The sequence below is a fragment of the Leiobunum rupestre genome, chromosome 4, assembly GCF_980474605.1.
Source record: "Leiobunum rupestre chromosome 4, qqLeiRupe1.1.hap1, whole genome shotgun sequence".
Taxonomy (NCBI): Eukaryota; Metazoa; Arthropoda; class Arachnida; order Opiliones; family Sclerosomatidae; genus Leiobunum; species Leiobunum rupestre.
In genome coordinates this window covers 45,761,726-45,789,474 of record NC_143387.1, presented here as the reverse complement: position 1 = coordinate 45,789,474, position 27,749 = coordinate 45,761,726, and the positions used below count along the sequence as shown (strand labels likewise).

Sequence of the window (27,749 nt, the reverse complement as noted above, 5' to 3'; positions counted from 1 at the left end):
AATAGGCAAAGTGCAAACGCAATAAAACAGTTGCACTGTTAAACTAAAAACAAGCTGAATGTATGAATAAAAAGTAAAGCTATCCCTTCATAGTACTTGGCTCTTATTAAACATAGTAAAATTAGCAAATCTTAATGATGTTTCAAATAACATGAAAAAATGTAACGAATTATTCATTGTAATATCAAATTGACTGTATTAAAGTAACACATGAAAAAGGTAAAAATATAACAATTTATTTACATAAGATATCAACTTCTCTATGAGCAAGCTATTTAGAGCTGCTTCACATTTACGTCAAAAAATTTTACTCAAACACATTCCACAGGGAAACATTGATGCACTGGCCTAAAACCCTATTAAATGATTTGTTTTTACTAATTAAGTATAGACATAGTTGACATTATCAAATTTCATTAGTGCGTAATCTGACTATTTTTACATTTACTAATAAAATTATTACAAGCATTAAAAGTCTCTCGGTGAAAGAGTTTTCTCCTTTTTATATTCTGATCCAAATTTGCCCATGTATTTGTGTACAAAGTCTTTGGCTTTGTGTTTCACGTTTTCATTGCACTCCAAGTCTTCAACATTTTTACAGTGTTTTAATTCCTTTGCCATGACAAAATGCGTAAGCTATTAAAAAAAGTTTTTACAATTACGTAATCTTAGTCTTTTCAGTACAGATAGGTAAATAGGCCATTTCACTCAATTCTTCAATATAACTGGATAATTTAAATTTCCACAATTGTCCTAAAAACATACTCTAAATCCTATATGTTTACTACTATCTCGGTACAAAATGAGTAGGGATGCACCGATAAAGGTACAACCACTATATTGGCTATTGATGGCCGATAATATCAGCAGGAATATTGAACGATATATCGGCCAATATTAACAAAGTTATCTATCTCAGGGTTGGGAATTTTTTGATTTAAAAAAAATAAATAAATAATTCGATTTTTTTTAATTAAATCGGATTTTTATTGATTTTTATTTTAATTAAGATTTCAAACTTTTATATAATTTAGTATCATAATTTTACCTTAAACAAATGTTTTAATTTTTAAAGACTTAATCTATATATATGTATAATGAATTTACTAAACTTAAGCTAATAATCATATAGAAGTTTTTATTTTTTAAAACCTATTTTGGTACTTTACAAAAAAATTCGGCAGAATCCCCACCCACAGGTAGAATCCAATGCAACATTAAGGGGGAAGTACAAGAAAGATTATATTTAAACCTAAATCATAGCAATTGGCGAGGTTTTTCTTTTTGAAAAATACTATATAAAAATTGATTTAAATCAGCCAACCCTGTCTATCATATGATAAAATCATTATAAAAGACGGTTCCAGTGCACTGTCATACCATTTTATTTTAATTTTTCATTAAAAAAGTTTGCAAGATCATATCCGAATGTTTCTTTTCATTTTACGTGATACATATTTTCGATCACAAATCGAATATCGTTGTTTTTTATTTGTTTACACTCGTAACTCTATGTCTAAAAAAAGGTATGATCTAGCTTCTAAAGTTTGGCGTACATGGCGCGGCCAACAAAATAAAATATTATCATTAGGTTAATCGAGAATTTTCCTATTTTTAAATGTTTTTTTTTAAATATTTTTCTAATTCCAGTATAGGCCAATATCAGCTTATGCCGATATTGGCCGATACCGATATTAGAAAAATAGGCCGATATATTGGTGCATCCCTAAAAATGAGCCAAATGTAAGATTTATACAAGCTGTTAATGTCATTTTTAAAAGGCCATTTCATTTATGAGGCTACAAAGAGGAACTGTACCTTTCTTGCCAGATGTTTAAAATCATCCGTATTAGTTATTCTTCCAAGTTTACATTCTGGTTTTCGGTAAGGATTGAGGCACTGTACAATGTATGATGACATCTTAGTGCGAAATATTTCTTTCAAACGCTTAGCTAATTCACTTGATGTATCAGCTGCAGCTGTTGTTGTCCTCCTCCTGGAGTGCTGATAGAATAAAAAAAAATACCATGAACAGTGAAAAAAAAATTTGATAAGCAGTATCAATAAATTAATCATTTCACAAAGAAAATAAATCTTTGTTTTTCACCACCGAGGAAATTTACCAAAACTACAAAAATTCACAAAAATTTAAGAATTTGCAATACATTTAAATAAAAACAAACAAGATAAACAAAATAAATTTAATATAATTAAAATCTTATAAAATAAAATAATTTAAAATTTTAAATAATCCACTGGCAAAAATAAATTCTGAAATTTTAAACACAAGTTTAACCCCATCACGACTGAAATCTTACTCTGCCTAACAATGTTAAATGTAAAATTACACTTCATATTGATATTTCCTGATTTATTAACAATATGCAATAGCTTTAATAAGTCACAAGAAATCAGCAGCAGCTGGTGAAGGTAAATTAAAGCAAATAACATCAGCACTATAGGGATAAATATTCTGATTAGAACAGTTTTGGTTATAACAAGTTTCTTAACAGTAAATATATTGACTTATAACAACTGGAAAGTCTGTTACTAAATCCAGGATAAGGGTACCCAATATGTAAAAAATATTTGCTAGCGCTAAGCTGTACTGAGCTACCACTACCAATTCTTTTGCATTCAGTTGAACCAGAAAAAAGTGTAGCTCTAAATTGTTCATAAACTGCTTTGGGGGAAGGCCAAAAGTACTCATCTACTATTAGAGCTAAGCCAAGGCCTGAATATCAATTATTTTGCAATTATCAGAAAATTCACTGTGCAGGACATCAATGAAATTGGATTTTGCACCATAGTGCAAATGACAATAAGATCATAAAATGAGTTGAATGTTCCAAGTCCTGGGAAAAACCCTTTGATAGTCTGGCGAAAAAAGAATTTTGGGCCTGACTATTTAATTGTTGGTAATTCAATTCTGATTTTCCACTTTAATTTTGTTCTCGTATTCGCATTGTAAACATTGATTGAAAGAAAATTAGGTTTATGATGATTGTAATGAAATAAATATAGATATTTTTGTAAAAATCACTAATTTATTGCTCATGAGAACTCAGAAGTTTAATGTATTACCGACTATAGTTACTAGGCAACAATGCTATGATTAAAGATTCTTAGAAATGTAAAATATATGATGATATTATTAATACAAAAACTATTTAACCCTTGGTTTCTACATTTCAAAGTTAGATAATAGTAAAAATTTGTACGCATGTATAAATCACATACCCTAGAAGTAGTGGAGGTTGTTGTAGTTTCTTCATACGTCGGAGTATCAGCATCCATAGGTAGTTCATCTTCTTCAATAGTGCCAGGTGGAGGATCCCACTGTGTCTGCCTTGTTACTGAATGATAATAATAGATATTTCCTTCTCCATCTTTGGCTGTTTTCCAATTAGGCGGAAGTTTAAGACGTTTTGGTTTAGCCGGTTGAGATGGCAAAGATTCTTCCAGTGCTTGAGGAGCCATTGCTACATGAACCAACGGTACTGCACCAGGTACGGATGCGAGCTATAAAAACACGTAACAGTTCCATTTCAATATATTAAAAACTTAATCACAATATCATAATTACACAACACTATACACTGACAAGATTCCCAAAATATATATATATTTTTTAAAAATCAATTATTCATATAGTGGAGTTCTGGAATTTAAATAAAATAGCAAGACTTCTTTAAAGGTAAAATAAGTGATTGTAGAAGGTAAAATAAGTGATTGTACAAGGTAAAATAAGTGATTGTAAAAGGTAAAATAAGTGATAGTACAAGGTAAAATAAGTGATAGTACAAGGTAAAATAAGTGATAGTACAAGGTAAAATAAGTGATAGTACAAGGTAAAATAAGTGATTGTACAAGGTAAAATAAGTGATTGTACAAGGTAAAATAAGTGATAGTACAAGGTAAAATAAGTTACTGTACAAGGTAAAATTATGATTTTAGTTTTCACTAAATATCAGAGGGCAATTTCCAAGGCCAATTTAGTTTTATAAAATAAGGCCTGGTCTTAATTTTTTTATCATTAATTTATTTGTTGGGATCTTTACATATATTCATAATACATGATTACTTACAGATTGCTCAGTTATAGGAACCACAGCGCCAGATGGTTGCATGTAGTATAAAGGCCCTCCTTGAGGATTCACTGGTAGGAAAGGAGGCTGACCAGAAACAAAAGGTGTGCTTGTTGAAATACTGTTCGGCTGATTGAGTGCTGGACTTAAAATTCCGGGTACTGGTGAAGTTGTTGGTTGAGTACTGGAAGAATGAGTTGCGTTTACAGGTGGAAGAGCCATTTGCAAGGGAGATGCTGGAGATGATTCTGCTGTCACTCTTTGCAATAAGCTTTGTATTAGAGAAGGCTGATCAAAACTGAGATAAAAATTTATTTTGTCAATTGCATAAGATCCTTAAAACAGGGTATGATTTTGACGACTGTTACCTACCTAAAAGATGTAGGCATTGGAGATGGTAACATTACTGTAAATGAATTTTCATCTGTTGCTTCAGGACTATTTTCCGGAGTAGGAGATGACTCTGTCATAGCTGATAATTTTGACATTTGAGGTAACTGTAATAATGACATAAGAGGCGTTGTTGATGGTATTGGTCTTGGAAGAGATGTGGATTGCAACGGAGAAGCAATTCCTGTTGGAGAAGATACTCCTTCCAATTGGTTTTCTCCAGAATGAGACACAACAGCATTTATAGGTGAGAAGTTGATTGGTTTAGGAGACGTAAAAGTTTGTTGTTCAGGAGATGTCAAAGTATTTAGTTCTAGAAGTGATGATGTTGATAGTTCTGCAGAAGCCACAGCTACAAATTTAGAAGACAAACTGGTGTTTGGTTCATGCGACACAAAATCGGTTGATTTAGGAGAATCCAAAGATAATGATTGAGATGTCAAAGCTGTTGATTCTGAAGACACAAAATTGTTTTGTTGTGGAGATTTAACTGCACTTGTGTGTATAGGTGCAAAAACTAATGTCTCAGATGATATATAATTTGGTTGTTCGGGGGATTGGCAAGTGTTAATTTCTGGAGATTCTGGCATAAATAGTTTATGCTCAGGAATTCTTGGCAAATACGGCAATTTTTCAGGCAGAGGGGAACCCAAACATGGTGAGTGTATATCAACAGCGACATCTTCATTTGGTGCTGGTGAGGTGGGAAGTGGTATTTGAGATGGGGAAGGAATATCTACTGGTAATGGAATTTCAGAGGGAGAAGGAATTTCAATTGTATTGTGATCTTCTTCATCTTCTGGAGAGAGAACTTCAAATGGAGATTGCCCTTCAATCGGTGAAGGATATGGAGAGATTGGTTTGGGTGCAGGAGATGATGCGGTGGGTCTGAGTAATGAAGGCTTGATCGGTTGTATGGGACGTTGTACAAGTTCTTCCTCATACTCATCGAGATCATCTGGTGGAGAATTTGACGTGATATTACTTGAAGAAACAACAGTAGATATAAAGGACACCTAAAATACACAAAAACATTTTTATGAGTTTAAAGTCACTGGCTAATTCTAAAACATGGCAGAACAGTTAATGCAGGATATATATTTCAGATAAAAACTATAGATAAAAAATATCCACTTTCACAAAAAGCAAGCTATAAAATTCATTTAGTATACAAATCATGCCATGTGCCTTTTTGTCATAGCAGTGAAGACTGTATATCTTGGAAACAGTGATACCACAATGATAACACTATATTGAAAGATTTACGAATATACTTTTCATAATCTCATATCCATTACTCGGAAATAAAGTGTACATAGTGGGGAATTATGGTGATACAATTTGTTAAATTACAGAATCTTAAAACAAAGGTATCACTATTAACATCAGATATAAGCAAAATTTTTATAAACATTTATTTTTTAAGTTTTTAACTTGCTTTTTCAGGAGTTTTCCAGAAGAATGTGGTTTCCCTTTCCTTATGCTTATTGTTATTCTGCATACCCAAAGCTCAAATTAAAATGAGCACAAAAATACAAGTACACTGTCTAAATCTGTCGCCTAATGAAATTAAATTTTTAACATTCTAAGGATGTTAGAAGGACCATACAATATCATTCCTGGTATTGGTTTTTAATGGTCTAATTTCACCCCTCATTGCCAAAAAAAAAGGTTCGAATTATTTCCTTGCTTTCGTACAACAACACCCCACTTGATCACATAGAATCGTAACTTCTGCCAATTTTAACAGACCATAGCTATGATTTAGAGGTTAATAGGGGAAGTAAAGATGTTTGAACTCTTTTTGCAGTTAGGGGGTGAAACCAGGATTTTAAATATAAGAATTTCTTTAAATTACAATTTTACAGTATTTGTTTGAATTCTTAAATTATATTAATACATGTATATTTGTAATTTATTATTAAAATAAATAATTATTTATTAGTGCCATTTAGAAAATGAATAAGTAACTCAAACTTCAATATACAGGATGCTGAGTTAACCCTTGGATCAGCAAGTGCTTCCCTGAAACACAGGGGTGTATCGTAAAGGCCCAATTACACAACATTTTCATAAACTATTGATAGCCAACAGAAGTCGCAAATGGAGCTGCTTCAAATATTTAAATCGTATAATATTCATATACATCTTCATGATTCAACAAAACTGAACAAAATTTTGTACCTCATTTACATTTATAGTGGTAGAGATAGTTTTCTTTAAGAATTACAAGTAATTTACTTTATGAGAAAATTTCTGACTAATCTTCATGGCGCTTGTGAATTATGAATAAATGTATTTAGCAAACAGTAGGCCTCTAGCTTGAGGGGAATACAGCATGAACATATGGAAGGGAGAGCTAACCAGTAAACTGGAAATAGTGGAATGAATATTATCTACAGAGAGTCAAGTTGAATGATAGTTAATAGATCAAACAAAAGCTGAGTAAGGCAGTATACTCTTATTAATTGTTGAATACGTCACGAGAAATACTATGTGATCATATGAGCAAAAGAGCAACGTATGTTTTACATTATTCCATAAATAAGAAAGCCTAGCTGATTATTATTATTATTATTATTATTATAGAAAAATAACTTAAAATACTAAATATTAAGTTAGTAACTGAACTAAAAATGATAAAAAATAAAATTTAAATGAAATACCAATGGATTGATTTATTGAAAATGACTAAACATTTTTTTCCAGCATAATAAAAACAATGTTGATGTAGTATTCTAATTAATGTTCAAAATACTTAAAATAAAAGGTTTCAAAATTTATGTAAAAATAATAATAATTACTTGCCAGACCAAAAAATAAATAAACATTTTGAAAATATTATAAATAATAGAAAGTCTATCTTTTAAATCAGGCTGTAATACTTTCAAACGTTTAGGTGTTTTTAAAAACATGTATTTGTTTGAAAAAACTAGGGAAAAACTTGCTAACTATATGATTTACCCTTACTTGCTGCAACTAATATATATTCCTCCTCTCCCAGGAAACTAGTCGTTGCTGACTATACAATCTTTTTCAAAGAAATTTATTATTTCCCTTACTTTCACTAAAGTACAGGATAATAATCCCACTTTACTGTTACCTTTATAAAGAAAAAATAGCTTGTCTTTAAGTCACAAGGGCCTTGGTATTTAAAATATTTAAATATATGCACAAATATAAAAAATAAAAGTATAGTATCAAGAATATCCTGTACTTTAATGTCAGATTATGGCACTAAAATAAACCACAGCTCCCTCAAATAAGTTAAAAATATATATACACAATGGCTTGCTCATTTCCCCCCTTGAGGTAATATGGTATTTCACCTCAAATTTACAATACACCCATGTTTTTCGAAAAAGCATGTGCGGCTCTAAGGGCAATGCAGCACCCTGTAAATGTTTTAACGAGGTTATAAACATTCCTTTTGTTGGCTCAGGATATAATTATATGGCACTGGTTTATCAAACTGCATGATAAAATGATATACATATACACTACAATTACTTTATACTTTTACATTCAAATATTGTTGTAAGCGTAATGTAAAAGACGTAACTCCAATACCATTCTTATGGAAATTCCTATTCAATTACCTACAAATACTCGTAAGAGAGAATTTTTTTGAATTTTATGAATTTTAAGACTAAAATAAATGGTAAAAAGCTTCAAATAAAATTTTGGGCACAAGTGAGGTCAACCAAAAACTTTCAAAACTAAATTTAAAGTCATAGCTGCTGAAATCAAATTATCTAGTATAGAGTTAACAATATAACTCAAAAGTGGAGCAACGTGAGCAGCATCACTAAAATGCAAATCCCAGGAAAAGAAAAGTAAATTTGGGTTAATCACCTTAACAGTACCTATTAAAGGTCTTCACTTATACACCTATCTTTGGTTATAGGTTTATAAAAATTTACTGAAAAGCAAATGCAAGCATATTCAGTCCTGAAGTGTTCACAGTAGCTCAAATTTTAGGTTCAGTATCTGATTTATAGTTTTAGCCAATTGCCAAAGTTTGTCAAAGCCATGTGAAATAATAACAGTGTGCAAAAATTTGTAAAGTTCAAGCTGTATTTCCAATAACCTCTATATCTCTAGTTCAATAAAGAAAAAAATCAGCTCCATCATTAGTTTTAGTTACAAAATTTTGTACCATGATAATTTTCCTCTAACCTAGATGTCCACTTCTTGAATGGATAACCAATACTGATTTTACAAGCAAAAGGGTCAGGAACCAAGAACTGATCTTCAGAAAATTACTTCTGGTTTAAATTTTTATTTCATTTGGATTTATTTCCAGCTGAGAGAGTCAACTAACTCTTTCTCAGGTAGGATATTTTAACCTTTAGGCTGGTTGTCAGCCTAAACAATCACCTTTGTTTTATTGTGCTATAGATAACACGCCAACAGCTAGGTAGTAATAAAAAATTGGGCTTTGTGATACTCTCAGAATGTTCAGTTACAACTGATTGCAAAATTCAGATCATTGGTCGCCATAGTTTTCCCTACCTCTGGCATTAGCCACTTCACTCCAATATGTCTCTCAATGTACTAAATAACAATTGTCCTACATTTTTATAATATTATAAAAACTATGTGACCAACTTAATTTGAAAAGGATTTCATACAGAAAAAACCTATAACCATGACTTCAACAGAGATAAAGGTTTCATGCTATCCCTTATGTAGCAAATGAAGAGTTTACACTATTTACTAATCCATTTAACAAATACATTTGGCTGACTTACCGATTCTGCACATCCTGATGGTGGTGGATAAACTGGTATGAGAGCTGGTGGTGGTTCAGGAAATTCTTTAATTACACAAAGCATTAGGTTAAAAAATATGTAATGATAATAATAGTGGTGAGCCTGACATTTCATAAATTGTACACTAAACAATAACTAATTTGCAATAGGTTGAAAATTTGACAAGACATGCAAAACCACAATTCTTTCAGGTTATTTCATAACATTTGAACATAAAAGAGAAAGGTATTTTTTGCTTTCTGAATATTGCATGCAATTTATTGTATACGTGCACTAGAATAATGAAATAGTTAAGTTTTATCAAGTATTAAGATGCTTACCCATTCCAGGAGGAGCTTCATTATAACTAGGGCTCGTTTCGTAATGATAAGTTCCAGTTGTTGGATCAAACACATATGATTCGGTAGCATAATCTGGTGGTGGCCCTATGTAGTCAGACATCTCCACAAATTCTGAAGGTCCAACATATTCGGATGATATATAGTCAATCTGCCCTGGAAATTCAATAGGATAATCTGTTGGTACAACGTATTCCGCTTCGCCAATGTAATCTGGATGAGGACCACATGGTGTTTCTCCAGTATCATAAACTGTCGGAATCATAAATTGTTGTGGTACTACAGTCAGTTCAGCAGCCTGCAGTTGGGCAAGATATTCTTGCTGTCGGCGAAGTGCTTCTTCTTGGTCACGCTGTTTCACTTCCAATTCAAAGAGTTGACGCCGTTCTTCTTTAGTTAATTTTGGACCAGTTGTTATTGAAGAAGACCTTTCCCCGCAAAATTAAGAGAATATTTTATTATGATTATTATATTAAATTTTTTTATTTAAATTCAGTAATCTTCTGCTTACATGAACTTCTTTGACTTAAATGAATCATGGGTATCATCATAAGATGATCGCCTGCGATCATCATCATCTAGGTAAATGTTTTAAATTATAAATAAGAATATAAAAAATATTAAGAGGCACAAACCTCTGCATCTTGGGCTTCGATCTCTACTTCTATCATAACCTCTAGATCTATCATAATCTCTTGACCTTGAAGAATATTCTCTTTCATAGTCCCTTCTTCGACTAGGACTATCATAGTAGTCTCTGTCTCTTCCCCTGTCCTGAAGTACCGATGATGCTTCCAATTCATCTTGTTTACGTTTTTGATGTTCCAAACGAGGTATTCTAAATATTTCCTGGTAAATAACAAAATTAAATGCTTTCATTTGCCATAGTTTGGCCCATTCTTATATAAAAATTGTTAAAAGAGCAAAATGCTAATTGCCTAAAAGAAGATTTTAAGTTTATATAATTTTTTTCAACTTTCACAATATTTATATTATTACAACGTAATGCTGATTTCTAGAAAAGGTTGTGCAAATTCTGGAAAACCTAGGAATATACATTTCTTATGGACAACTTTATATATTTCAGAAGATTGTGTTTAATTTAAAAATTGACCTACATAATTAGTTAGAATAGAAAAATTTACTGCTAAATTTAGGCTTATGGCATCAATTTACCTCAGAAGATACCTTTTCTTATTTGATCATTTAAAATTTTAATTGTAGACGACTTCCTAACAGTGCTAATAATAGAGGTTCTAAATTCAGTTTTGAAATAAATGTCAAACTTGATTGCCTTAATGCTGATTATTACTTAACCTAGTGGTTTATTTAAATAATTAATACTACAATAGGAAACAACTTTTAATTTATCGAACAAATATACCACTAAAATTGATTGCACATGATATTGGGCATTTTGCTCCTTTGCAATACCAAGTTCTAATAAGCCTACTTTAAGACCACTCCATGACTCCAAGAGAGCAGTTGCCAAACTGGGGATGTCAATTATCTTCTTTGGCTCTTCAGAGCTCTCAGGAACTTCAGAAATTTTAGGCAAGTCAGTTTCTTCACTTTCTATAGCAGACTCTAATAAAATATTTTCTTCGCATTGTTTGCAAACATCATTGACTAGGTTCCTTAAAGTTTGACCAACAACAATATCGGAAAGACAAACATCTTCCAGTTCCATAAAATCATCTTAAAATGATCATATTACAGCATTAGAGGGCAAGTGCAAATCCATAAAGAAAGAATCTTAAAAGAGGTGTTAATTAAATTTATTTACTTACCATCAATGGATGGCCAATGACTAAGGTTTTCCAACATGGGAATTGGCAATTGAACCTCATCTTGACTGTTAATGGTAGCATCAGCTTCCAGCTTAATTTTTTTGGCTGGACTCTCTTCGGAAGTATAAATAGGTTCCTTGGGTGGAAGTGAAGTAGAAGAGCTATCATTGTTATTTTCATTTAAAACTGGAGTTTCATTGCCTGATGGAGTACCACTTGACAGATCAGCACCATCCTTTAATTCATTGCCTAAGTCTAAAGATAATCAAAATACAATCAAATAAAAAGTTAAAATTGGAACTGGAACAAAATACTGCAACTAAACTGGAATGATTATCTGCCAGGGATTTCCTTCTGATCTGTATGAACCTTTCAAGTAGAGACAAGAATTCACAGCAAGTAAATATTGCTCTCACCTTTCAATTAATCAAAAATTTGTTTATCTGCAATTGCTGAGATAATCATTCCTAGTAGAAGTAATGAATGATGATAGTAATAAAGACAGAAAAGACATTTTATCATAAACTAAAAAGCCATAAATTTCAGAAATTATAGTATAGAATCATACAACCATTGGATTTAGAATAACAATATTTAAAATAGTAAATTTATTTTAGTGAAATTATGATACTTTTGAGTTAAATATTTTCAAATAATTATTACGTACTAGCACTTGTAAAATACCAACATACAACCCAAATTTGACTGCTGAAGTGTGGAACAAATACTAACACACTAAATAACTATACTTTACCAAGTACAGTGTGACCCACAGAGAGGAGAGCTCTTAAGCAATACTAAAATTATACATTAAAATTTATAGCACTGACCATTTTATATATATATGGTTCATTTGTGTAGTAAAAATCACTCAAGAGCTTAACAAATGTTGTCTCTATACTTTAAAATGCTGAACGCTTACCTTCAACCATGGGTATAGTGAAGTCATGTTTTTGGAAGGGAATAAATAGACTTTATCAACTTGTTTCCAAAAATTGAAGAGTTGAATAAATATTTTACACAAATTTGTTTTCAAATATCCATTCATAAGAAAAAGGTTGTCACAAATTTTGAAATTCGGAGAAAGTGTCATTCCCATTGTTCCCATGGCTTCACTGCCCCCAGACCTCCACAGCCCAATAACAGAAGAAAGGAGGTTCATGTTATTTCCAATTTGATATACAAAAATATAATGACATATAACATGTATCACTCTTAAGTATGCCACAGAAAAAATTAAAATAAAACCTTGTTTAATTAAAAATGCTTATATTTCATGTTATATTGAAAGATTACCATGGAAACAATCTCGAGATAGCTAATCACGAACCAAACTATAAATTGTCAAAGACAGATAATTGCCTTTCTTTTGATGGTGCGCTTTTCATCAAGGAGTTGTAAGTGATGTAATTTATGTCATATCCCGTAAACAAGGTTTCATTAAATAAAATACCTTTATGCCATACTTATGAGTTACTAATGTTACATATGGTACAATGAATAACCATAATAATGATAGGTAAATAAAACTATTACTTACAAGAATTTTCTGTTTTCACAAGGGAAACAGCTTCTGGAATAGACCATTTTTGCACAACACTCATGACCTTGCTATCTAGCAATATGGTCTTATTGGAAATTGGCAACAGAGCTAAGATTTCCAGTATTTGTTTTTTAAGTTCAATAGCATCATCCCCCAGGTCAACCATCCAGCTCCAAAGTAAAGTAAGCCCATGGTAGTCTACAAAGAGTCTCAGGCATGCCTGCTCCGATGTACTCTGTATGATGTCTAGCATTCTCTGTCGCATTTCTCTGGCCTCAGCACGAACCATCAATCTATTCAACATCAATGTTTGTTCTCGATTCTTAAGACCACCAACACTAGTAAGTTTTTCCAACTCTTTTTCCAACTATAAGGAAAAAAAAATTGTTTTGAATATATTGAAAAGAAACTGAAATATTGCATAGATATGAGAGTATGGACAATATTTGTCAAATGAAAAAGCTTATGGTTCCCAATCAAATGATATGGTTTTTGAAAATATATGTATACTCTCCTTGTAGAGTTTGTTTTGTTAAATGATCTTTCCCTCAAACTCAAAATAGAAAAATAAACAGAAAAAATAAAAAGTAAACAATATTTTTCCAAAAGCGTCTCTGGAAAATAATTTACTTTGACTTTGGCACAGAACAAAAATAGCCCTTGTCAAATACTATGCGAGACAATGAGCAGCCAGAAGCAAAAACGGTAAAGTATAGTAAGTGTCATACTTATCAAAATATTATAGACTGCTAATAACAATTATAAAAAAATCACAGTATTACTTGGAATAACCAACTGGCTGTATCCCCTGACGTATTTTATCTTGAAACATAATGGGTTGAGAATAAATGGGATAAAACTGCAATAATCACACCAAAAAAGGTCTTTCCCAAATTTAGTTTCATGCTTTTTTTAATTATTGGAAAAGTCTCTACACAAAAGTTGCTTTGTAAATTATTAATTCACGTTTTGAATGACCAGGGTGGCCATGATCACTATGGTTCTAAACGATAAGGTTTATAACTAATACCGGGATATTATATATGTATACATTCATGACACCTAAGGCTCCATTGTCATCGTGATGCAAATACACCCAGTGAAATGCATTTTAAAACTCACTTAGCAGAAAAGTTATTTAAGAATCACCAAATCGTTCTAACGCAATGTTCTTATAGAATTTATAAAATTCTTCTTGTTCCACATAAATTATTAAATTTTTTAAAGTAAACTTCTAGCAGAGACAAGGCTTTATGCTCAATTTGGCACCAAGCTAGCGTACCAAGGCATAAGTGATACCTCAACCACATTTGTTTTATGGGAATCAGTCTTCCTAAGGCATTCCAAGGGTCTACATATATAATTTCTTGCCCAGGCATTCTATAAAGTCTATAATTCACTAATATCAGCATCTATTAGAGATGGGTAATCTTAAACCTTATCTTAATGCTTAATTAATCTACTTTTTCTTTTTTGCAATTAATTAATTAACGAGAAACTAAATATTTTGTAGGAGAGCAATACTAAAATCTTCAAATTTAATTGTTTTTAAATGTACTATGGTAAATTTATTTTCTGATTCCATGCTACATGGTTGCTTTTTACTGACAATGACCTCAGCTGATGAAATGGAAAATACATTGTACACCTTATGTTACACCTCACTCCTTTCTACAGCTTATAATCTGGGGCACGTCAAAATTCTAAGAATTCTTCCCTTGATAGTGAGAATTCTCACTTTTCAAAATTTTGACGGTCATTCTCACAGGAGGTGACGTAATCTCTTCTCACGAGTTCTCTTGAGAAGAGTGAGAATGCTCGGAGGCATTCTCACTCGGTCAAATTACAAATAAAAATGGCAGCTAATATTATAATAAGTTTGCTTGATGCTGAAGAAAATAAACATTATGATAATTTTGTGGACGATTATTAATTTCAGAGAATATAGAATGGTTAGTTAAATTTCCTATGAAACCTTTCCTTTTAAATTATAAATAAAATCTTTCCTTCCTTCATATATTGTCGTGAAATTCTGTAAAAATAATATTAATTGTCAAAGGCTTAGTTTATTACGTTCGTGGGATTATCGTAACTTTGTAAGCCGCCATCTTTAGAAGAATCATTTTACATTTGACGCATTTTAGCGAGTTCTCACGGGGAGAAAAATTCTCACGAAGAACTCTTCACAAGATAAGAATTCCTTCTCAGAATTTTGACGCAGCCCAGATAGAAATAAATATATTTCTTGTTTTTAGGGCAGTGCTTATATGATGAGTTGTTCATAGTTATTTGTCTATAATGAGGGTTTTTAAAATACTTATAGCTCAGAAATGAATGTACTTTGCACAGGAATATTTTGACTCTGCTAAAGAGTAAATAACCCTCTCTCAAAGTGGCAGTCACAGGATTTTAGGAGGTGTACGCTAAAATTTACCCGAAATGGGGGCCCTTACCGAATGTTAATCACTACCTAAGTTCCAAAACCAAGTAAATCGACTTGTCTCAATCTTCATTTCCATTAAAAATAATTAATACTTTAAGATTTCTTATAATTTAAATATTTTTTACTAAGTACTCAATTTTTCTTTGTAAAACCTGCTTTTGGATTTAAGCATGTGAAATGGGCTTCCTTGGGCACCACAAATAACCATGAGGAGAGGCAGTTCTGGGGCCCCTTAAAGGGAATATAACCTCGGGTATTTGGTGTGGAACAACAAAGTTTGCCGCTCTGGCCGCTCTTGCCTTTGGCTTTAGAAATGTTTGGCGCGACTGTACAGGGTAGTTTGAAAATTTAAGGGGTCTTCCATAAAGATTGCTTTGCAGGTTATATTCACTTTAAAGCAGAGTTGTAAGCTCCACAAGTAAAATGAAAAGTAGGCTATAGCCTACATAAGCTTCCCCTGGCACCACCATTGCTCTCTCAGAAAGAATTGCAAAACTTAATGTGCGCATGAGTGAAAATATATTTGAAGGTAGCCTGGTTTTACTTTTTGGACATAAACTGTCATGACTATCTTCCAAGGTAGAAGGATAGTTGCCAAAATATTTAAGTTTGCAAGGAAATTGTAGCGTCAAAAGGTCCCAATACCAAATAGCAATAAAGAATTTAGCCCACGATATTAGAAACGTTTTAAAGCGCCTTGAATGATTAAATTATAAAAAATCACTACCCTAAAAATTTCGAAATTATCTGGCCCAAATGTTTTTAGCCATACATGAAATTGAACAACACTATAGTAAACTGGGAACTAAGAACCCAAAGCATTATTAATATGCTCTGCCAGAATCAGTAGGCTTTTAAATTCATTACACATTAATCAACGGGGTTTTTATCCTTATAGTTACCTTAATAAATCAAGGCTTAGTACAATATTAAAATGAAAGTGAATTTTTCACAACGGTTCACTACCAAGGCTTGACATCCGGAAAAGAACATCAGCTGCGTTATGGAGGGCTGGAAGAGAAGGCCTTGGTTAGCTCCACCAAAACCACAGCAAAAAGCAAAGCTAATTTTGCTTCAAAATATGGGGGATTGACTATTGCAATCGCGTATGGATAAAATTAAATAAATCTAACAAATTCCGATATTAAATTTAATTTGAATGTTCAAATTTCGATAATTTCATACCAATACAAAAATGTTTATACATTTTGAAGATATATTTTGTTGTTCAATTTCAAAATATGGCAAAAATATGCTTAAACTTATAGATAGGCTTAAGAATCCCAAGAAAAAAGGCTAACTAATTTTTAAACCTACATTCAACTTAAATTCATTTAAATTTATCCATATCCTACAATAGCTTCCATAAGTCATTAAATCCCCTACTAAAAAAAGATACTGCTTACAGTTAGGTCCTCAAGTTCATCTTTTTTCTTCTCTTCAGCAACTCTCTTTTTTTTAGGAGCAAGAATAGTTTTGCCAGGCTTTTCCAATGACATTTTCCTTTCTTCTCCGATATACCCACGACAGTTACTTGCTTCACAGTAGCATTTCTGAGCTTCACGACTGAAAAATAAGAAATATAAAAAAAACATTATAAATAAAAAATGAACTTTAAAGATAAAAATTTACCCATAGCGTTGAAACTGATAGTCAAATGTGAGCTCCTCATGTGCACTGACATCTTTTCTTGTGAAAAACCCAATACGTAATTCACCATTTACAGTCCACTACATTATAATGCCATACATTAAGTTAAGACTTCAGAAAATAAAAATAAAAATATTACTTTTTGAGTTTCGCAATTTGGATCACAGCTGTGATTAATGAATCTAGAAATATTCCCCTTCAACGTAGCATCTATAATTTCATCCCCCTTCAGAGCCATGAAATAATAATGATCAACTTTGTCCCGTGCATATTGCTTGACCCTTTGCTTGAATTCTTGAGTACTTAGTACCTCACCAACATACTCCATAATAAATGTTCCGCTGAAATGAAAACAATGGTTTAAATGTATTATTAAAAACCAAAAATATTAGAGCTAATTGATGAAATATGAACCTTTCCATTGTTTCTAAGGCTTTGAGACCCCAGCCTTTTTTGTCTGTTTTAAATGCACCAGATTTCGCATATTGTTTCTAGATTACAAAAATAAACTCTTAACATATCTGTATACCATAAATTGTTTATGCAATTTTGGCAAAAGATAATGACCTTCATAAACCTTTTGTTTGCACACAATTCTCCTAATGTGCAACGGGAACCACTGAAATAAAACATAACAAAAAATTAATTAAGGGTTGAAAACAAGCTTCAAAATTTCTATCTGAAATATGCAGGAACATTTATTTACTAATAGAGCGACAAAGCACATTTTAAGATAAAAGGTATCTAACAATAAGCCTTATTGGACTGATTAACTACTTGATTTCTCGCTATGGGATCGGAAAAGAGATACATATTATTGCTTTAATTTAAAAGTATATGGAACAAATTCTAATCCATAAAGCTCATTGATTTCTATCTTCAGAAAATAGATTCCTATGAAATTTTATCTTTATAAGGTATCTTGTGCATGGAAAAAATTTTACTTTATTATGTCCCTACATCGATTATTGCCTAGGCTGGCTGTCAGGTCCTGTTTGAAGTAACCCAAACCTGACAGCCTACCTGAAATGACAACCAGCATTTTCAACTGCTGTATCAGATTAAACTAACCAGTCAGGTTTTTCGGGTCTGCTCAGGTTCCGATTACAACAAACCCTACCCAATGGCAAGCTATAAGTTTTTATATGAAAAATTATATTTTAAAAATAGTCGTTTGACAATAGATGGGTTAATTTTTTTAAATCAGTCCATTAAGGTTAGGAAATTCAATTTTAACTCAGTTCTATTGCAAAATTATGGACCAGTATCTCGATCTAAACCTCTTCTGTTTTGAGAAAATACGTCGCCATGTTAGCGTATAAAAGCAGATAAATAAACCTCATAATGTAAAGGTTGTGTTGCGTGCAAAAACGTATTTTTGAAATCGATCAATTGTAATTATATTTTCAAGCCACAATTACTACAAATGCCAAATATAGTGGTTCAGAATAAGGGTGCTGATGATTATACAACAAAATCCAAAATCATCTTCACCATTCGATCATTAGAAGTCTATTAAGGCAATCGTCAAGACAGCCTAGGTATCCTTCTTCCTTTTCCTCTTTGGTTAACGTACAGTCACACACCATTCTTCGAACTTCTTTTTTACTTTTGGACTTTTTTCTGAAAATAAATACAATATTTTTTAAGAACCGCACCATTTCATGAATTTTTTCATTATATGAACATCCAAAATTATCTAACTGGCAGATGCAATACCCTAACTAATCCTAATTTATCTTGGAGCAAGGCAGAAGTAAATCTTTATAAATGTAATTGTAATTCGTGAAGAGAAGTTATATATTAGACTTATACACCCAAGTGATGGGGACCTCTCCAAAAGTTGGGAATCATATGCCTTCAGCTAGCCCTTCCTACAACTTGATTGCAGATGGATGTTTAAGCGTATAATGAATAGATTCATGGTCATATGTAATACTAGATTAATTAAATAGTTAACTAATAGCAAATTCCATTAACCCTCTCCGAGTGCAGCCAAAGTGTAGGAATTTAGAAAGTATGCTACATTGGTAGCTACTCTTTTCCTCATGGCATTATAATCTGTAGAATCACGGGGCATGCTAAGTGACCAAAATTAATTAGCATACTTTATAAGGCAAGTGGAATTCGCTAAAAACAATGACTAAGTAAATAGGGGAGAGATGACATCCAAAAATATTTTGAGCAGTTTCCTATATATTTCTCATATAATGGCAAAACAGCAGACTTTTTCCTTAGTACTCAAGCGACATATTCCATGCCTCAAAGCTACAGATGCCAAATTCCCCTATTTACTTTTAATACTACTAAGTTACCTTAGCAAACAAAGTACCTTTCAAACAAATAAATATTTTCTTCAATGGTCTCAAAATTAGGCCTTTTCTCTTTCTCAATTTTGCCTTCATCTTTGATAAGTTGATTATGGTCGAAAGATTGTGTTGGCTCTGTTTGATCGGATAGACAGTGTGTCTGACTACTGCTATTGTTATTCAAAACCTTTAAAGGTAAACCTAATGGTGTGCTTGAGTGACCTCCTTCCATTTCACTACTCCTTCGCCATCTCGACTTTACTTTTTCGGGTCTTCTAGAGTCATCGTCATTAGTATTTCTTCTTGAATCAATGATCGGAGATATACAGTTGGCATCTAAAAAAGGCGAGGCTTTAGACGTGATTCTTGAGTAAACATTTGAATCTATTTTCTTGTTTTCATCAGTAGAAATACAATTTGACACTTCAGCAACTTGACTAATATCTTCAGCAATAGACTGAAGCTCCATAGCTACTGAACTAGAAGAAGACAGTTTTTTAAAAGCGGGATGTTTTTTATGTTTGAAAGAACTATCTTTCTTTCGGTTGAACTCTCTTTGTTTCTCTCTTTTTTCTTCAAGAGATCGAATTCTACTACTCCTCCGCACTGGCTGATCTTCATTAGCTGGTGATCCTGAGCCTTCACTGCTGGAACCGTGAAGAGTACCAGTGCTTGATTTCTTATATTTTCTTTTAACAGGGTGTTCAGATTTTATTGAGTTGTCTTTTGTTTCACTGCTTTCACTGTTTTCACCTAACGAAGCTTGACCTTCACTGTCATCCCTAAGTTGCGATTTAATTTTATCATGCGTTTGAGCATTCTCTTTTTGACTAATTAAAGAGGATGAGTCGCTAGTTTGACTTTCATCTGAAACATTTTTTAACAAAGATGACTCTACTATACACGCAGTTTCAACATAGTTTTGTGAAAACTCAGATTCTAACAGCCCCTGATTGTATGTGACTAATGATTTTGTTTCGGAGCAGCTAGGAAGAAGATTTTTTTCTACATTAATTTTATTATTTACTTCAAAATTTTTATTAAGTTGCTTTGAGAAATGGCAAATTTCAGAATTATCAGAATTATGAAGTTCATTCTCAGAGCTGTCAGAAATTGCAGATTCTGGGAGATCATAAACTGGATTGGTAGGCATTCGTTTGCCTGGAATGTACTTCCTATAGAAACGCTCACTCTGACTTAATATGGATGGCTCCACACAAATTTCCTGCAAATTTCCAGAAATGTCTTGGACTACCTCTTCATGAGAATGAGAGAGCACAACTTCAGTTTCAATTTCTCCAGAGACCACATCAAAATTACTAGCAACAATGTTACCAGTACATGTATAGAGGGCCCCTTCTCTCTCCACCACAGGTACATCAGGTATAGATTGACTTTGAGAAGCCCTAGGAGATGGTACTCTTTCAGCATCTACTTTATCAGGAGATGGTTCAGTACCTTCTCTCTCCTGAGATGGTCCAATTTCAGTTCCTTCTCTCTCCTGAGATGGTACAGTTTCAGTTCCTTCTCTCTCCTGAGATGGTACAGTTTCAGTTCCTTCTCTCTCCAGAGATGGTACAGTTTCAGTTCCTTCTCTCTCCAGAGATAATACAGTTTCAGTTCCTTCTCTCCCCAGAGATGGTACAGTTTCAGTTCCTTCTCTCTCCAGAGATGGTACAGTTTCAGTTACTTCTCTCTCCTGAGATGGTACAGTTACAGTTCCTTCTCTCTCCTGAGATGGTACAGTTTCAAGTCTGTCTTTGTCAGGCAATGGTTCAATATCAGTTTCTCTTCTGTTAGGCGATAATGCATTTTCAGATTCTATATTCTCAATGGATTCGATAATTTTTGTTCTGTCTTTCTCTTTGATATTTTCAAATATAACCTCATTTGTCTGGACAATCTGAACTTTAGCATCAAGCAAAATATGACTTTCCTCTTCAGTTTTCAAATGACACTCTAATGGTTTAGCATGACAACACTCTTTATCAAAGTTTAAAACTTGGTCATCTTGCATTGGGGTTAAATCAGTACTGGTATATGTGAGATCTAATTGCACAAACTTAGCATCGGATGGGAAATTTTGAACAATAATATTGGCATTTTGCACATCTAAAGGAAGAATGTTTCGACTTTGCAAATCTGTGGGCAAGGAAACAACTGTTCGGCTATCACAAAGTGTGGGTGGTGATAATTCTGACAGAATATTTTGAGTAGTTAAACGTATTTCATTAGAGTTAACAGTACTGGTATTTTCTGGTGATAAAAGTAATATTGGACATTCATTTTCAAACGCATTAATAGGATTTTCAAAATCTTGATCAACAAGTTTTGGTGGCTGTTCAACATTATCTATAGTCTCTTTAGATAAATAATTTACATTTTCAGTAGCTAAATTTATATTTACAATGTCATCTTGTGGCCGTACTTGCTGTTGACCAATCGTTGGTTCAATCGATTGTTTAGGCTCAACTTCTTGTAATAACTCCTTTTCATGGAAATGAGAAACTTCAGAATCCACCATTTCCAATACTGGTGGCATTGCCGTATCAATAATTTTGGAGTCCCCATCAAAAAGTTTTGAAATAGGCTCAATTAATTTAAATTTCGAGCACTGATTAGAACCTTCTGTTTTGTTATTTACACCTAAATAAACTGAATCAGAGTCATTTATTTCAGTAGTTGTTGTCTCCGGCACACATTTTTCATTTTCAATCAATACAGGCATTTCAAATTCATATTTTTGGTGCTGATTAATACTTTCATCCTTTACTTGGGATTTTATATTTGTAGAAAATTCAACATGATCTGATTCAGTCTGCTTAAACACCGCACCATGAGAGGAAACACTTCTTTCTGGGTGAACTTGACTATCAATATTCACCCCATCTGAACTATGAGGAGGAACTAAAGACAGCTGCACTGATAAGCAAGGTGAGCTGCATTCATTAGGGTCTGAATTTGGAGACACCTTTGAACTTTCATGATTTTGAATACACGTATAACTTTCACTTTCGGGTAAAGGTAATTTTTTGGTATCTTCTTTTGATACAACCGTTTTAGTTTCAATATCATCATAGAGATCATTAACAAAAGTTGAACCACCAACATTATCCCACATGTTAAAAATCTTTTGTTCAGTAGAGTCATTAACATTTTCTTTCACATCACCAGCATTAGATGAAGTGTTAATGGGACTAGTATTGTCTTGAGCTTCCTCTTGAAACTTGTTTTCACTTTTCCCTTCAGGAATAGTTTCTAAAATGTCTTTATACAAATCAGTTTTTAAAAGAGGCGTAATTCCTAAATCCTCCCACTTCGTGCTCTGAACAACATTGGTACTTTTCTGAAAGGGATGATCAAAATCTTCTTCTTCATAAATAGGAAGATTTTTATCTGGTGAAGGTTTTGTCCTTAATTGACTGGAGCTTAAGCCATTCAAAGGTAAATCCTTCCTGTTCCCTCTATACGGTGACATTTTCTCCGAATCAGAATTCAATGGTGATATTGCTGATATTTGCGAAAAAACTCCTTCGTACAGTGATGCAGTATGGTGAGGACTGGCAAGATGTTTCTTTTCAGCTCCACTAGTTCGATTTGCGTGAGATGGTAGACTAAGCTTCTTAGTTTTTCTCAACTCAGCATCACTGAAAAAAAAAAGATTTGTAAATTCAAAACAAAGTAAAACAAAATAGATAATGAAAGAATTTACTAAAATTACTTAATATCAAATATCACAAAATTTTAAGGTGTTAACGGACAATACAGTAACAGGCTAGAGCCCAGAAAGATATATGCATAATATTGTTACATAAGTGTGACACTTCCTATTCTTCACATGCAATAGTTTTACAAGACAGACTGCATTACGGGCTTCGTCGCAGTTTTGCGTTCACTTGATTTTACACTAAGCCTTGAAAGCGCCTCTCAGAAAAATATTCCCCAAAATGACAAACTTATGGAACAATATTATAGACTTATGGTACAACTGACAAGTCTAGCTTCTTATGCTGACTTCTTCGTTACGATTTTTCATTAAAAAATTCAATAATTTTTATAATTTTTTTTAACTACACAATACTAATACAATTTAACAAATATTTTAGAAGGTAAAGATAGCATTTAAATTACTGTGTTTCATACTTGATGGAAAATAAGACAGAATCATGCACATAAATAAGTGGAAAAAGGTTTTTCATTTTACTAATTAGCTGTACTTCGCGCACCTATTTTTCAGCCTTAGATAAAAATATGCACTAAAAATTATCAGTTAATTACTTCAATAATCCACGAGCCTGAATATAAAAAAAAATAAAATTCGTATTTTCCAAACTATAGCTAGGTTTCAAATAAAAAGTTTTGTATTTGAGTAAGAGTGCTCATAAATTGTATTATTAATTTAAGTCAAAGTGCATGGTTTTCAGACTACAGCCCCCAGTGCAAAATTGTTCATTTTATCAACAAAATTATGTTATATGTTATCAAGTTTTGTGTATCATAATGAGCACTAAATAATTTATACGACCAAAATGACTATGACAAACATATTGCAATATGCCAATTTTGTAAACCAAACCCACGATCACTTTTGGGTTTGGTTCTTTACTCCAAAATATGCTAACTAATTTCTTTGATAAATTTGAATTTGAGTAACAGAAATGTTTATGACATTTTATGAAATATTAAACGCTATTTCAAATGATTATACAAGTACCTGTGTACATTCTCGCACTCTTCATTATCAACTAGGTTCTGATTCTCCATTTAGTACAATTACATGTTTCTCATTCTTATGATTCAATGCATGCAACTGAAAATTTAAAGTATAAATATAAAAAAAAATTATAGCAAGAATTTTAATAAAAGACTAAATCGTGGCAATAATTATGTTATTTTCTAGAAAAAAATATGTGCGTAAAATCACACTATACACGTTTTCTGGGTTCTCTTAAAACATTCTTCGTGGCCTTAAATCTTTCTAACGTTAAATATTATCTGAGTAAATTTTATACATGGAAAACAAACAAGATGAACTGATCACAATATGGAACTTTTGATCACACAAACAGTATCAAATAAGAACAAAACTGTTTTGCCTCTTATGTCAATGCAATGGAGTGATTTTAAAATAAATCTTGAACGTGAAAATACAACTACACCTTAGGGTCTAAAATTCAATTAAATATTTTTCAATAATGTACAGGTGCTGCACACAAAAAAAAATTGGGATTGGTCAATATAAAAAGATTATATTTTTCCTTTTTAGACTTGGTTACATGGTAAATTTTTATTGGGCGCACCAAAATAGAGGGGCTAGGTCTCAATTATTCTGTAAACTCAAATGCCATTAAGGTAACATGGTAAAGAAAGTAACCAATTACTAACTACCTCTACTGTTGCAAGAATAATGACAATTAACATTTTTAATATTTTTAGGAATATTTGTCAATTTGTAGATGAAAAATAAAAAATACATTCACAATTTACATAACATATTATCTTTGTACAGTGTCCTAATTTCAATGGATTGGATTCCTGTACTACTTACATATTACGGAAAAATTATTTTTAAATTTAAATTTTAACAAGGCATTTATATAAAATTAACTAAGCTGATAATTTAAAAAAAAAAAAAACAATTACATGCTTTATAAATATTTCTCAATCATTTTACAAGCAAGTGATAAATTTATATTTATAAAGTTGTTGTTTAACTTAGTTTTAAACTGCGGGCTAATTCTTACAGCTCAAATCTATCAAAATAAATTTATTGCATATGATAATTTATAAATACAACAATGATGAAAAAATACGCGAATACAACAGCCAATCTGGCAGGTATGAATATAATAAATATAAATGATATAATTATATAAATAATTTCATTCTAGATATAGTTAATATAAAGTATTATAAAGATAAAATGTTTCTTTATTGCAATTTTATAAAATAATCTTATTTATTAAAATAAAATATTTTCATGACTAGTTGAAAAAAATTTATAATTAAATGTTTAAGCCATCTTATCTAACATTACACTATTAATTCACAAAATGAAAAAACAATGTTTCGGTAAAAAACCAAATTCATTTATATTTTTATTTTCAGATAGATAACACATTTAAGTAACCTAAGTGAATCTTTTGAGGCTCTAGGGTAATAGTAAAAAAAATAAGTAATAAGCCTTAATTAGAAAATTAACCACAGCGTTATTTTTTGTAAACCAATAATCAAATCAATTAATAATAATGTATTTATAAAAATTTACAATAGTTTCTGTAGAAATGCCATTTCTGAGCAAATTAAAGTACTGATAAAATTTAAAAAAGATTAGTTTTAAATTATTATTCAATTTGCCATAAAAAAAAAGTGTCTAAATATCAATAAAATAAAAAATATTCTTAAAAAAAACAACCTGATTTATTGAAACTAGAAAAAAAATAATTTTAAAAGATATTTTAAAAGATCATTTTAAAGAACGCTAATAATTTGCAGCGCTGCACTTAAACATAAATGGGGTGATTTCTATTTCGAATTAAACAATTTAACAGTTCATTATTAACGTTTTTGTTTATAATTCTGATATTCTTACTAAGTTAATTAAATCCACAAAAATACTTCAAATAATAAAACCAATTTAAATGTTAAAATATAGTTTCCACAAATATAGGTTAAAGTATTCATATTGAAAACTTATCTTCTAGAACAAGACAATAGACACATTAGCAGAACAAGGATTTCATCATAATTAGTCATAATAATTATAACTTCAAAAATGTAAACCCCAAGATTACTAGAAATACAAATTAACCTTAAACATTGGGTTTTTTTTCTATAGAGTGCCAGCAGCTTGAAACCCTGCGACGTCACCAATGTTAAACGTCTATTGAGAAAAAACGCGAGTTTTCATGACAACCATTACGGAAGCTACGGCTGTGACGTCACTAACTTTTAAAAAACGCATCAACTGCTAGCACTTTATAGTACATACATTCACTTAAGCTTTAGGATATTATAATCATGCGCTAACAAAAGATTTAGTTCCCTTTTAGTGAGTAACTTTAACTAAATATTAGAAAAATAAAACTCACACTGGAAAAAAATTGAGAATGTAAAAGGAAACATTAATTTCTTATGAGGACCACCTCTATATTATACCTACTTCATAACATACATTTTAACAGTTAAATTTTAAACTAATAACAGTTATTTAAATATCAACAAGCAAATGACAACTATGAAATGATCTTGTGCCCCTTTTTGTGAACAGCTTAACAGTCATTATTAGGTAACTGATAATTAAATTTAGTAAATGTTATATTTACATAATTCTGATAATTTTTTTAATTTTCCAAACAATAAATTATGAAATTCATTGTAATCAGGCCTAAAACTTTGAATGAAAAATGGCAGTGAGGTTATTGTCTTAAATGTAGTTACAATATTAGCGCTCTAACAGAATTGCTCCAACATTACAGATACCAAATATAATTAATAATTATATAAATGTTATAATACACATTACATAATTGATGAAGCACATTTAATATTATGATCTCCAGATACTGAACTCACTCCAAATATAACATTCGTGCATAATGATCTACTCTTACAAAAGCCTTTTGTTAAAAATAGCTTTACCCCTATTCATGAGAAACAAAAGCATATTGTTTTAAACCGAGGGGAAAATCATAGCTGTATCACAAGTCACATAGATTTAAGTATAAACCGAGGTACTTAAAGCGAAATCCATTTCTTTATGCTGTCTTCAAAAATTAATACACAGAGACAGAGACTGACGCCGTCGACGCCATGAAGTAAACGTTGAGATGCCGAAATAACCCTAAACCTTGCACAGAGAATATACATTATGTTGTAAATATTTAAGATTGTATCTCACCGAGTTGGATATGCTGGATCGTACATGTCCGACATAGTGTTCGGTGCACAAACGCTATTTTCACATTTCGAATTATTGGTATTTGAAAATCAATTAAATAATATAATTTGGGAACCTACGACGCCCGAAAACGAAGTTTTATCGTCTTCCATTTTGTTCCCTTTAAATTGTCCTTGACGTTCTGCGTATGCGCATAAACTACGTAGGAATATTTTATCTAGAGTCCCCTTTGGCAGTTGCAGAAAAAAAGTCGATTATTCGCGAAGCATCGCATGCTCCAACAATGGAGGTCAAAACCTTTGGCGGCATAGCGCCATCTCACAACCGTTATTATACATAAAACGATACCATTGAAAAGCCACGCAATTTTGTTATTTTTTGCCGATAGATAGCTCTTCTTATACTTGCAATCAAAGAAATTAATTTTCACTCTACGGCTACACGCAATGCGTTGCATTTTGGAAATTATCTAATATAAATAAATAACAAGTCGGCCCAGGCCGCATTATTAGTTCCACATCGA

The 27,749-nt window shown here is 31.8% G+C and overlaps 1 protein-coding gene across 3 annotated transcripts; it reads right to left on the bottom strand.

The window, feature by feature from the left end:
• Nucleotides 1–220: 220 nt before the first annotated feature.
• Nucleotides 221–27,524, bottom strand: Set2 (SET domain containing 2). Of its 3 annotated transcripts, XM_090172449.1 has the most exons (22): nucleotides 27,227–27,524; nucleotides 24,041–24,136; nucleotides 19,350–22,973; nucleotides 18,512–18,640; nucleotides 17,585–17,636; nucleotides 17,432–17,508; nucleotides 17,157–17,358; nucleotides 17,000–17,097; nucleotides 16,774–16,933; nucleotides 12,922–13,291; nucleotides 11,382–11,636; nucleotides 11,045–11,289; nucleotides 10,227–10,440; nucleotides 10,103–10,169; nucleotides 9,574–10,019; nucleotides 9,233–9,297; nucleotides 5,917–5,973; nucleotides 4,461–5,494; nucleotides 4,089–4,386; nucleotides 3,241–3,522; nucleotides 1,819–2,004; nucleotides 221–636 (listed from the first exon to the last, which is right to left on the bottom strand). In XM_090172449.1, the coding sequence occupies exons 2-22, from the start codon at nucleotides 24,088–24,090 to the stop codon at nucleotides 469–471; spliced, it is 8,079 nt and encodes a 2,692-aa protein (XP_090028575.1). In that variant the 5' UTR covers nucleotides 24,091–24,136; nucleotides 27,227–27,524; the 3' UTR covers nucleotides 221–468. The 3 variants fall into 3 exon arrangements, with proteins under 3 accessions (XP_090028575.1, XP_090028576.1, XP_090028577.1); XM_090172450.1 differs by lacking the exon at nucleotides 24,041–24,136; XM_090172451.1 differs by lacking the exon at nucleotides 5,917–5,973 and having other exon boundaries at nucleotides 27,227–27,523.
• Nucleotides 27,525–27,749: the final 225 nt, after the last annotated feature.

Bases quoted from the DNA above. Each gene is read 5' to 3' on its own strand.
- Set2 (XM_090172449.1), bottom strand. From the start codon at position 24,090: ATGGAGAATCAGAACCTAGTTGATAATGAAGAGTGCGAGAATGTACAC. The intron at 18,641-19,349 runs GTACTTTGTTTG...ATTTATTTTCAG, and splicing joins AATATTTATTTGTTTGAAAG to AAAAAAGTCCAAAAGTAAAA. The intron at 5,495-5,916 runs GCAAGTTAAAAA...TGTGTATTTTAG, and splicing joins TCTGGAAAACTCCTGAAAAA to GTGTCCTTTATATCTACTGT.